Raw genomic sequence first — 13,594 nt, 5'->3', positions numbered from 1 at the left:
CAACCTGTGGATATACAGCTATATCAAGTGGAGGATTGTCATTCTACTTCACAAATGGTACGACCCCAAAGTGTATCTAAAACAATTTCTTCCACTTTTGGAGTTGAATTTTACATTTTACAATATTAATATTCTTTATGGCTATGTTATCTATACAAACTACGTTCCATAATTTACTTAACTAAAACTTGCTTTCAACTTTGTTACTTTAGGCGTTCTTCAATTAGAAATACACACAGATATGGCTATGCACCCTCGGTCAAAATATAGCACACATAAATCTCTCATATAGTACAGTGAAAGGACATCAATTATTTTTTTATAAAACTGATTATAGCATATTGTATTTCATATTTTTCTCATACAAGGTATATATCCTTTAAAACAGATATGGTGTATGTTCTTTTTCTTTTTCTATGTGTATGTGTGGTATATGCTTTTTTATCATCCTGAATTTAAATCTTTACGGAGCGAACTATGAATTGCATTTAGAATAAACTACAAAGCAGAAGGTGGCCTTTTTTATACATTTCTTAGATCTGCCAATGATAACATTTTCAAGGTTATAGTATCAGGTCACGATTAGGATACTGAAACTTTAATAGTCTGGCAAATTATTTTCTAAAAATTAGCACTAATTGTAAAAGGTTATGTTTACTTCTAAACAAAACTCAAAACAGCATACCTTACTTATTTAGGCAACATGATTTCTCTTTTATAATTTTGTGTGTATGTGCTCATGTGCATGTGTGTGCTCACGTGACACACTACTGGCAATCAAAAGAGAAAAAAATATATGGAGAAATAGAAAAAAATTGAGAAAGAGGAGACAAAAAAATTAAGCACATTATTTAAGAAAATGAAAACATTGGTTATGATTATCTGAGTGTGTCTTACTTAGTGGAGCCTGAAGAGGGTGTCCAGTTTTGGAGCACCAGCCCACAGGGTGAATATCCGGAGAGTCTGCATCTATCCAGTAGTCATAGCAACTGCTCCAGCCATCAAAATGAACCTGGATAACAAGAGAACACAGAATCATAAGAATCCCTACTGTAAATCTTCCACCCACGGCGTGAGCCTTTTATACTTCCCTCTGATTACCAGTATATTTAATGCTCAATAAATCACTTCAATTATTTAAAATACCTCTCTCCACAACCCGAGATAAAAGATGCTCTTGCAACTACACACAGCCTATCGAAACATCAATAACTGCCTTCCCAAAGATGCACCTGAGGCAGCTGCTCTGTAGGTTTACTATACATATCCTTAAACGCTGTTAGCAAACGAAGAATAGGAACATGAATAACATCTTCAAACAAGCAAACGAAACACTCACAAACACAGTTGAGGTGATTTAAAAATCAGGGAACTGGAGGGGAAAAGGGGAAGAGCGGAAAGGAAGACCTTTTAGGTAAATATAAAGTAAGATTTTTTTTAAAGTACATCGCTTGCTACAAACACATCCAACTAATAAAATATCCCCGAACCATTCCATTTTAAAAGTCTTTCTCTTTTATAAAGACTTATGTATTTTTATTTTATATGTATGGGTGTTTTGCCTACATGGATGTCTGTGTAAGCACATGCTTGTCTGAAGCCCACAGAATCCCGAAGAGGGCACTGAATCCCCAGAACTGTAGCTAAAGATAGTTGTGAGCCTCCATGTGAGGGCTGGGGTTAAATCTGTGCCCTGCAGAAGAGCAGCTAGTGTTCTTAACTGCTGAGTCATCTCTCCAGCCCCCAAACAGTCTTTCTTGTAAATAACCATAGTATTTCTCAAGATAGATTACAAAGTGATCACAGGTGACTTTGTTACTGGTCTCTAAAGTACAGAGTGATGGCCTTTTAGGGAATGTCACTAGTTATCAGTGCACAGCCTTTTAGTTTATATACATTACATACACACACGTAATATATATAATATAAATATTATGTATATATAATATACATTATCTTTTTACAATAAAAGGATATATTGAAGTACTTCATATATTTTACTTTTCGGTCACATTTGTCAACTGGACTCTTTGGAACTGTATAAATCTTTCAGTCTTTACAAGATAATAAATATTCTGGAAGAATGCATGAGTAAACACAGTATAATCATGGCAAAAGACCAAACTAAGCCATAAAAAAACCAACACTGATCGATTTAATATCATAAAAATGTAGAGCTTCAGATAGTAAATGTCACCGTAAGCAAGATGAAAGTCCTCCAAACACACTTGCTATACAAGTGACAAAGCTCTTTCTTCCTTACTAAGCCCCAATCTATCAATACGAAAAAATGAGAACTGCAACAGAAAGATGGCAAATAGATACAAATGACTCATCATCGACAAAATAAATTAAATTGTTGGTAAATATATGAAGAGACAATCAATCTATTTGCAACATAAAACTTACAAATGAAAAGTCCAAGACACTATTCTCCTATCAGCCTGCCCAAAAGGGTTTCACATCTTGTTGAACCCGACTGCTGGAAGCAGAAGCATAAAGGGAACTCCGCAGACCACCGACAGTGACATAATGTCTGCAGCACTATGTGGCAAAGGGAATGAACATTTGAAACATACTGTCTTTGGCTTATCAAAACTGGTACTAAAACGTAACTCCCCATTTTTAGGGAAAGTAGTATGCGGTTGTTAAAAACAAATGCATATGTATGTGGGGTAGAAATCATGTAATTTCTCAAGACTATCAGTCAGTTTTCCTAGAATCAAGGCCCTAAAGACTGCCTCTCCTGGAAGAAGTCATGGATGGATACCACACTAAGTAGGACAGAGCTCACAGAGATAAATTGGTAGCTAGTAAACGGACAGACAGAAGGAACTGGGCCAAGAATCAGAAAGAAAGTCATTTATTATTTACATGCAAAAAATATGAAGCACCATTTAAGGTTTGTTAGCTTTGAATGTTTCCTTTCCTTTAATCAAAAGTATTGTCAAAACAACAAGGAGAATAATATTCATAACTTTCTGAAAATAGACAGTTATGGCATCAAGGCTACCACAGAATGAGCAACGATAATTTATGTTAAATTTCATTTTAAACCTTCTGGTTTTCAACTAACCATAGTAAGGTATTTTTGTTTTACTTCAAACATGAAGCTTTGATGCTTGTGATGGTACTATTCCCAATTCTCTTTCTTTTACCCTAGACTTCATGTTCATACAGCTCATGCTGCTTCTACTGCATATAAACAATCAAATGCTATAAGGTCATCCTCACAAAGTAAATGGCTCTCTGGAAGAACACCATAATTACTTGTAAACATTGAGGAGAAGAGGAAGGGGATGTGTATCTGAGTTCATCTTTCAGTTGTAATAGCAGCATGAACGTTACAGGGGTAATCAATACTTTCTTCTTAGATTCAGGGCCTGGTCCCCAGGAGCAAACTCATGCCTACTACTGTAAATGTGATTAAGAGCTGGTGGCCCCAGGGGTGGCCTTCATTACTACCATTTTGCTAAATGGACATATGGCCAAACTGCTTATAAATACTCATTTTTATAGCCATAGGTTGGTGCTGCTCTCAGTAGTCATCAGAGAAGTTTCTCCTTATGACAGACAGTGGTTAACATAGAGATGCGTAACTGGCTAAGATGTGAAGAGTAAAGGAAGGTCAAGTGGAACCCAAATGAGCCATTTCTAGAACCCTCTCCAAGGCTCAGGGAATATTAAGGAATATGGGGTAGAATGAGTAGAAAAGCTGGAGTCCCACCAGTCCCTGAAGATCTACTGACAGGTTGCTGGGGGAAGGGCTGTTGCGCTCATCAGTGACATGGCCACTGATAGGTTGCCCATGTTCAAGTAACTAGCATCCTACCCATGTTTATGCAGGAAACACTACTGAAACCTGGTGGTCACATACTGTAACAGACATGACAATAGAAGGAAGGCCTCGTGAAGAGGATTCAGAAGAAGTGGGATGATAAAGGCTACCAAAGGGGTAAACTGACGAAAACTAATCATATACATGAACGAAACTGTCAAAGATAAAACTAAATTCCAAAAAAGGAATAATAAGGTGCAAGATCAGCATTCAGCATGAAAAATTTACATAATAAAAGAGAAATGAGAATGTCTATAATGCTGTCCCACTACAGACCTGGTCATACATGTGGCGATTGAATGAAATGGTCTCTGGAGCCTCGTGTATTTGAATGCTTTGTCCCTCCCTGGTGGGTGGAACTGTGGCCTTGTTGAAGAGGTATGTTACTGGGGATGGGCTCTGAGGCTTCAAAAGTCTGCCCTCTGCTCGCACTCTCTCTCTCTCTCTCTCTCTCTCTCTCTCTCTCTCTCGCTCTCTCTCGCTCTCTCTCGCTCTCTCTCTCTCTCGCGCGCGCGCGCACTCCCTCTCTCTCTCTCCCTCTCTCTCTCTCTCGCTCTCTCTCTCTCTCTCTCGCACTCTCTCTCTCTCGCTCTCTCTCGCTCTCTCTCTCTCTCCCTCTCTCTCTCTCTCTCTCTCCCTCTCTCTCTCTCCCTCTCTCTCCCTCTCTCTCTCTCCCTCTCTCTCTCTCTCTCTCTCTCTCTCTCGCTCTCTCTCTCTCTCGCTCTCTCTCTCTCTCTCTCTCGCTCTCTCTCTCTCTCGCTCTCTCTCTCTCTCGCTCTCTCTCTCTCGCGCTCTCTCTCTCTCTCTCTCTCTCTCTCTCTCTCTCTCTCTCGCGCGCACTCTCTCTCTCTCCCTCTCTCTCTCTCCCTCTCTCTCTCTCTCTCTCTCTCTCGCTCTCTCTCTCTCTCTCTCTCTCTCTCTCTCTCTCTCTCTCGCGCACTCTCTCTCTCTCTCTCTCTCCCTCTCTCTCTCTCTCTCTCTCTCTCTCTCTCTCTCGCTCTCGCTCTCGCTCTCTCTCTTTCCTACTACTCAAGCACCATGCCTGCTGCTATGCTCCTCTCTATGGTAGTTGTGGATTAACTCTCAGGAGTGAGATGCAGCAAACAGTGAAACACTGAGGGTCAAAGCTCCCTCCCTAGAACATCTCACCTAGCCGCACTAACAATCAAACACAAAGCCAGCAGATGAACATTTTCTCAAATACAAGGAGCAAAGAGGTGTTTATCTAATACCCTTTCTTAGGAAAACACAAAAAGACATGTTTCAGCAGGACAAAAGTACACCTAGCAAAACAAGGCATTTCATTATACTTTGTAATTTTCAGGAAAATGAAATACAGTCTAGTGCGTCAGTGAAAAGGAGTCTCAGGATGCGGGCTGTGCGCCCCGCTGAGAGTACCCACTCTGCTGTAGCAGGTGGCTGAAGAGTTGTGGGAAAAACAGTTCAAAGGAAAGAGAGAGACATCAGCTGCTAAAAAGCACACTCGCGCCTCTGATTCAAGACATCAAACTACTGTAGCATCTGAAAAACATCTAGTAAGAAGCTAGAAATGGTTAAAGAGCAAGCTACAAAAAGATCATTGACTACAGGAAAGCCAAAAAAAAAAAAGTAATTTAAAAAGACTTGACTTAGAAACAAACAACGCTAGTATACTCACAATAACAACACGGGAAGGAGAAAAAAACAAAACAAAACACAGCAAGATCTAAGTCACAAGATCCATTAACAGAAAAAAGTAAAGCAACTTAAAATTGAACTGAGAAGCTGGTGTAGTGGCCTTTAATCTCAGCACGCAGAAGGCAGGGCCAGGATGGTCTACATAGTGAGTTCCAGGAAAGCCAGGGCTACATAGTGACGCCCTGACTCAAAAATAACAGCAATGAAAGCTGAACCGAGAAAAACAGTGCATAGAAAATATTCTAAAAACTGGAGAAGAACTGTCACTGATAGCTGAGGTAGACAGATGTGACATTACTTCATGTCCTGTCCCCAAAGCAGAAGAATGCATTCTGGTCTTTGCCTTCAACAACACCCAGCAGGAACAACCTCCTCACCACTAGAGATGCTCAAGGTATTAAACAGTAAATACTGTGTAACTTTAAAAGTTGATCTTATTTAAAATCTAGTTCTAAAGCACCAATTTTGTTATGATTTGCACGCCACAATCAACTCTAATGAAGAAAAAAGTACACAAGAATGTCAGGTGGTGGCGGAGCACCTTTAATCCTTTAACCCAGTACCTGGGAGGCAGAGGCAGGTGAAACGCAGAGTTCAAGGCCAGCCTGCTCCAGGACAATTAGGGCTACAAAACCCTGACTTGAAAAGCAAAACAACAAGACAAAACAAAACAAAGAAAGAAAGGGGGAAAAAAGAGAAAAAAAAGCACACTAGAAAATGGTTAACACAGGCTTCAAGTTTTTATATGATTTTCCAAAATTTATGATTACATTGCATTTTGTTTGCCTCTGTGACAGACTCTGGCTATTTTGCTTCTGCCTCTCTATTGCTGGAATTACAGGTATGTGCTACAAACCCGACTGAACTGATTGGCCCTTAAACATACTGAGTTAAACATTAACGTTACTATTATACAGAGATAACAGTTTGTATAACTTTTCATCTTGTGTTAAACTTTACTATCTTATAAATTATCTCATTAGAAATGATTTATTATTATTTTGAAAAATGAACGTGAAGTTATGATTCCTGCTGCCTGGAACAAAGAGTTCTTTCCCTTCTAGTACTGAATAAAGTGCTTCATCAAATCTGCCTGAGCTCTGGCCTCATCGATAGAGTGCTAATGGCTCACGTGGCCCACACGGAAAGCAACTACAAATGTCCATCAGCACGAGTGTACCGAGAAACTCATTGCCACATGCTGATAATGGCTTGCTGCTTTTAGAGACATTATTATTCCTAACAGAAAAGTTACCTGATCCTAGGAAGAAAGTAGGGTAAGCACCATTCTGGCTAAAGAGAAAAAGAAGTGGTAAAACCAGAAGCCTATGAAGCCTTTGGGGGTTGCATCTGAATCCTACACGTCTGAACCACATAGGATGGAACTAGCAATATCTTCTAGACCCTGGTTTTCTTATAGAGAGGTATTGGAAGTCTATTAGTCCAATTCCAGTAAAACTCTGATTTTATGTATAAAGTTATTTATTTTTACTCACATTTTATAAACCTTATCTAGTGGGGTCAACAAAAAAATTTAACCTCTTAAAAAGAAGCACGATGCCCTTATTTTCTTTTTCTTCTGAAGAGAACATTACCTCGACATGTTATATCTATTTTCTCCAAATACACACTCAAAATGTGAAACTGTTATTTATAATTGAAGAGAAAATATCTTGGAGCAAGTAAAGGAAACACTTGGATGGATATAAACCTGAGCATAATCTCGGGGTTTTAGTAATTTACTTACTGAGCGTAAATTCACTGCCTAATAGTCAGTCTAGTAATGTTACCATTTAAGATACAAAGTAACAACGGTCCAAATCAAGGCAGGACCAAGAACACTTACCTTGATCCGGTGATCGTCTGTATCTGCTACAGTTGCTACTCTGATAAACAAGGGATTTCTTTTGTCTACAGCTTCAAGCTTCATTTTTTTCTGGAATCCATGTGGCGGTTTCTGCCATAACAGGAAAATACCATGTCGTGAGGAAGAGCGGGATGATGGACAGCACCGGTAAGCAAGCAACAGTTGAACTGTGTAGGTTACCGGTTCTTAGACTAGCACTGAGTGACTTGGTGCTCCAAACATACCGGTCAACACGCATGTACAGGGACAGCCTGACTGCCCAGCTAGGGAAAGACAGAAAGGCAGAGGTGCCATAGCTATTTGATCAGTCACAGGGAAGATTAGACATTGTGTAATGATTAAAGTCAATAGGCATGATTTTTTTTTGAGACAGGGTTTCTCTGTGTAACAGCCCTAGCTGTTCTGGGAACTAGTTCTTATACACCAGGCTGGCCTTAAACTCACAGAGATCCGCCTACCTCTGCTTCCCGAGCGCTGGGATTAAAGGTGTGCGCCACCACTGCCTGGATTTTTTTTTTCTTTTTGAGGTGAATAAAAGCTCATAATTTTATTGTCTTCATAACAAAATTGGTTTAGAGCTGGATCACTTGGCCCTTTCTCTTGTTATTGCCTCCCAGTTCAAAATGCATGCATCTCTTACTAGCCAGCATCCTCTTAGATCTGAAGCTGGGCTCGTCACACTCTAGTCTCAGCAGGGCCTCCTTTGTATCTTAGCCTTTTCAGAGAACAGTCTGCCCACCTTAACCACTGTTTCCTGTCATAAAGCTGCTTTCCCTGGGCATACAAAGAGCCCTTGCCCTTCTTGTCATGTGCCACTTTGTGGGGTTGGTGCTTGTCATTTCTTACAGAACGTCCAGCAGGTCTTAGCAATCTTACCATGTTTGCAGGAGCAATATTGACACAGAAAGGGATTTTTTTTTAAAGAGGGAAAAATCAAAGTGTCTGAGGAACATCTAGAAGTGGTGGTCAAGTGGAAAGGGGACAATTTAAAACAAATCATCAATCCAACTGAACAAGATGGAAAAGTTCTTCTAGGAAAGAAAGATTAAACACTCAGAAGAAACGGTTACATCTCTGAGAAAGCCGCAGGCAGAGGAGAACAAGGTGAATATGATTTTAATAAACTATCTAAAAGAACATGAAGGACAGAACAATCCCTGCAAGGATTCTTGACAGCCACACTGCAGAAACCTTAGTTCTACTCTTACACAACAGCAGACTTGTAGCCTGATCCTGCTGCCCGTGTCCAGGCTAAAAGCCTATATATATGTGGGAAGGGTAGAGAACAGGGAGAAGAAATACGGCATCCCTCAATCTTACTCGAAAGTCTGAACATCTGTCGGAGGAATCATAAAAATCCTTTCACAGGTTCTCTCTCCACTTACTATGGTTTCTCTTTAAAATGCATGATGTCACCTTAAACTGTACTTACTAATTAAGTTCACCAATAAAAACTCTAGCAGTTTTTGTACTAAAGTATCGTCTAAAGAAGAAAATTGTCTGCAGAACACAGAGTCATGTTTGAAAGAACAGTATTTTATTTTGAAACAGAATCTTTGTACATAGCCTGGACTGGCCTTGAATTGTAGCGATCATTCGCCTCTCAAATGTTAGGATGACACACAAGTGTCCAGGGTTCAATTCTTTTTTTTTTTTTTGTTGTTGTTTGTTTGTTTTTTTCGAGACAGTGTTTCTCTGTGGCTTTGGAGCCTGTCCTGCCTGGAACTAGCTCTGTAGACCAGGCTGGTCTCGAACTCACAGAGATCCGCCTGCCTCTGCCTCCCGAGTGCTGGGATTAAAGGTGTGCGCCACCATCGCCCGGCCAGGGTCCAATTCTTACAAAATTATTTAACATAATTATTTTTCCCCCATAAATTCATGAGAAAAATACAAAGTATAAAGTAATATATTTGAGGAGCTGGGAGCTATTTCAGTTGGTAAAGTGTTTGCTTTGCATGCTTTCTTCCGAGAACCCACATTTACAAAGCGGGCATGGTGGTGCACCTAAGATCCCAGCTGGGGAGGTGGAGGCAAGCAGATCTCTGTGGCTCACACTAGCCAACCCAACCCACTTGGCAAGTTTCACGTAAGTGAGACACCTTGTCTCAAAAACCGAGAGGGACAGACTCTGAGGAACAACATTCAAGGTTCTTCTGCATCCACCCCTATGCCTGCCTCCCCAACACATGTGCAACCACATATATAGAAATCACAGGAACAGTTCGGACTTCCAAAACAAACACTTTGAAAGCATCTCCTTTAACCTGCTGCTTTTTCTTATTGCCATGCCTGCTGACCAGTTTCTTAAATGTCTGCGAATCAACAGAATCATCGAAGCACACAAATCAAGAGTACAAAGCAAATTCACTCACCACTTTGAAAGCTCTTGCAGGAGCAGGTAAAGAATTGGTTTCTTCTAAATACTTATCCCAAGAAAAGTGTTTCACGTGCGAATAGCCTAGGAAACAAAGAGAAACATGAATTCTATGAGGGTGTCGTGAAAGGAGACTGAGAGTAACAAGGTGTCCCATAAAAATCATGATCCGTCAGTGTGCTAGCCCAGGAAAGACTTGCTCAGATCCACAGGGAAGCCATTCTCTTCCAGAACTGTCTCTCACAGTGATGAGTTTTATTCCAACTTTCAGTTTTTAGATGAGATTATACAAAGTATCTTTATTAAAATAGTGAACTAATACATAGGATTTACAAGTGTTATTTATGAAATATTTCAGATAGCTTCTCCTTTATTAAACTAAATAAAGAAACATGCCTATATCACAGAATATTTTTTAAAGTGTGTATAAAAATAACCCCCCTGCCTCTCCCTGCTGCCTTCTGTTTCCTATAGAGCCCCGGATCCATCAGGCAGGCACAACAGTGGCCTATTAGGGTGCAAAATTTAACACATGAAGGGAACTTACAAAATCTGCAAATGGATTAGTTATAATGGAAGCCAGGTTTCTGCCCAACTGAAAAACAGGTATAAACAGGGATAGAAGAAAAGTAAAATGAAGCCAATAGTTTGAGACTTGAACGGTACCAATGAGAAGGTTTTTTTAGCATACACTAGTGCCAAAATAGAAAAGAACACAAAGTCCTTCATATGCTTACAGATGCCCATTTCTACAGCCACTGAGATACCCGAGTGGAACATCACCTGACCAGCTGTGGGTAAACAGCAGCCAGATCAAGGCTTCTATATAGCACTCTCCACTTATAAAAAAAAAAAATCCCTGGAAAGAATGGCTGTAGGGCTGGATCAAGATGAGTGAGTGTACGAAAGATACTCCTAGCTTTTCCAGACAGCAGTTTGCAGAAACTGAGACAAGTGTGTGGAAAAGGAGGTAGAAGCCAGCTGAAAGGAGCTCTTGCTGGGTACATCTTTAAATGATCCACATGAAAATCAACACTGAACTCTTCTTGGTTAAAGTTAGTGTTCTACAGTTCCATTAAATGAATTAACTGGAGGAATAAGTGGGAAATGAAAAAGCTAATGTTTGCAGAAGAACATCAATTAATTCTATACAAAAATAGATGGAGTAAGAAAAATTACCATTACCCATTAACATTTGTCAACTTAGAATAGTAATTAGTTTCAAATAGAAATATTAACAGATGGTATAACTACTGAAAGACAGATGAGATAGGAGGTAATTAAAAGATCTCAAAGAACACTAGAAAAAAGTACTGGGAGAAGAGACTAGCAAATATCTCTTTGAATAATTCATGGTAAAAAAGACAGACTGAAATGCTGTGCCCTTGAGAGAATTACAATAAAAACACTGATATTCGTCAAAAAAAAAACACAACTTGGAGATGGGCATAAGGGTGCTTTCCTCTAGTCGCGGCACTCGAGAGGCAGAGGCAGGGGCATCTCTGTGAGTTTGAGACCAACATGGTCTACATCGTGAACTCCAGGCCAGCAAGGCTACTTGGCATCACCATCTCAAAAACAAAACAAACAAATGCACAACTTGGATCCAGCCATAAGGAAATGTCAATCATACTCAAACGATTAGTCTGCAAGTCTCACGCATACAAAGGCTGTAATTGTCAAGGAGACTCTGACTGGGGACTGGAAGAATCTGTAGCTGACTGCAGCACAAGATGTGTTTGTATAAATGGCATTGTGGGGACAGCTGTCCAGCAGGAATGTCAAAGTACAGATGAGTTTGGAAGTAGTCTTGGAACTTCTCCCCATTGAAGGATGTTTCAAAGTAATTAAAAAGGAAATATGCAAGTCTATACATACACATGCATTTTACAGAATATTTAATGACCTTACCTAGCACGTTTTAACTTCAATCAGAGCATTCTCTAAAATGACAGGATAAACAGAAAAAGCTAACAAACCTTTAAATTGTGAAGGGTGAAAACTATGGCTGTCACCATTTCATTTTGAACTTAAAACCAAACATGGATTAAGATATAATTTAGAAAACTAAAAATAAAAGTGGTTGTATGCAATTAACACACACACATAATTATATCAAAATTATTTGTATATCTTATCAAATAACAATGGAATAAAACTAAAAACCAACAGCAAGAGAAATCACAGAATCCATACATACTTGGAAACTGAACAATATATTCTTGAATGAACAGTGGGGTTATTGAAGAAATGAGGAAAGAAAATTGAAAAGTTCCTAAAATGAACATGAAGCACAGTTTACTAAAACTGTTGAACACAGCTAAGGCAGCTCTAAGAGGGAAGTTTACAACTGTGAGAACTTACATTAAAAACGAAAACAAAAAACCCAGAGTGCTGGAGAGATAACTCAACAATTGAGAGCACTGGCTGTCCTTCCAGAACCCCGGGTTCAATTTCCAGCAGCCACATGGTGGCTCACAACTATCTGTAATGGGATCTGATGCCCTCTTCTGGCATGCAGGTGTACATGCAGACAGAACTCTCATATACATAACAAAATAAACAAACAAATAAACATAAAAAAAAGCAGTGGATCTATGTGAGTTCAAGGCCAGCCTGGTCTACAAGAGCTACTTCCAGGACAGGCTCCAACACCAAAAATCCACCCCCCCCAAAAAAAAAAATCAGAAACATAGAAACATTCCAAATAAATTACCCAATAGACCATAAGTTCTTAGAAAGAGACAAAGCAAACCCCACTGTGGTAAATGAGAAGATATAATAAAGATCCCAGGAGAAATTAATAAAATGGAAACTGAGGAACAACATATTCAGTCACGCGAGCAAAGAGTTGGTTATCTGAAAAAATAAACCTGATTGAAAAATTTTTTTAGCAGAATTAACCAGAAGACGCACAATAAAAATAATTAGAGATGAAACAGAGGTAAAAACAGACTACAAATAAATCCTTAGAAGTATTACAATAGAACTCTAGGGGAAAAAAATCCAAGATATGGACAAGTCACCCAAAGGAAAGGAAACGCTGTGAATGACCAAACAGATGCACTCCTAGTCATAGGACTGAAGCAGAGACACAGCGTCTCTCAGCAAAGGGAGCCCAGACCAGACGAACTGCTAATGTTTTCTAAATCTTTCAGGAAAAACTCAAACCAGCACTTCTCAAACTGTTGATCCACTACCATACTCACTTCATGAAGCCAACACACTTGATACTCAAACCTGGTAAAGCCACACAACACAAAGAAAAACCACAAACCAGTTCTCCTGGTGAACGGAGACATAAAAGTTCTCAAAACAAAAGAGAATGAAACTAGGTCCTTGTCTTTCACTCTGCATAAAAATGAACAGCCTCAGATAAGACCTTTAAAAACCTTAATGTCAAAATGAGCAACATCAATAAAGCAAATTAACAGATACTGGTGAGAATAAGACACCCTTACACACCACTGGTGGGAACACACACTGGCGCAGCCATCACGGACGTCAGTGTGACAGTCCCTCTGCAGTCTAGGAACGGGACTACGATGAGGCCAAGTCATTCTTACTCCATGGGCAACTCTGTCCTTTTAAAAACTGGACAAAGTCCAAGTCTGGATACCACCGAGACACAAGCATTGTCTCTAGAGCTAAACTAACCATATTAGCCAAAATACAGAACCAGTCTAGAGGCCCATCATCAGATGCATAAAGAAATGTGGCATGGACGCACAGTGGAATTTCTGCTAAGGAGGAATAAAATTATGACAGTCTTAGGAATCTGGGTGGAAAGAGACCACTACGTGAGTAAAATAAACCAGACTCAGACATGTATCACATA

The 13,594-nt window shown here is 39.6% G+C and overlaps 1 protein-coding gene across 17 annotated transcripts in view; it reads right to left on the bottom strand.

Annotated features, from left to right (window-relative positions):
* L3mbtl3 (L3MBTL histone methyl-lysine binding protein 3) overlaps positions 1-13,594 on the bottom strand; it is a 109,424-nt gene that overhangs the window by 34,257 nt on the left and 61,573 nt on the right. For all 17 annotated transcript variants that reach the window (XM_075946996.1, XM_075946987.1, XM_075946938.1 and 14 more), the window contains 3 exons: positions 9,755-9,840; positions 7,362-7,472; positions 898-1,012 (listed from right to left, as the gene is read on the bottom strand). In XM_075946996.1, the coding sequence (XP_075803111.1) occupies positions 898-1,012; positions 7,362-7,472; positions 9,755-9,840 (312 nt within the window). The remainder of the gene's footprint in view (positions 1-897; positions 1,013-7,361; positions 7,473-9,754; positions 9,841-13,594) is intronic.

This window comes from Microtus pennsylvanicus, chromosome 1 (genome assembly GCF_037038515.1).
Source record: "Microtus pennsylvanicus isolate mMicPen1 chromosome 1, mMicPen1.hap1, whole genome shotgun sequence".
In the NCBI taxonomy this organism is placed as follows: Eukaryota; Metazoa; Chordata; class Mammalia; order Rodentia; family Cricetidae; genus Microtus; species Microtus pennsylvanicus.
The sequence above is the reverse complement of the archived record's forward strand: the minus strand, read 5'-3'. Positions and strand labels throughout refer to the sequence as shown.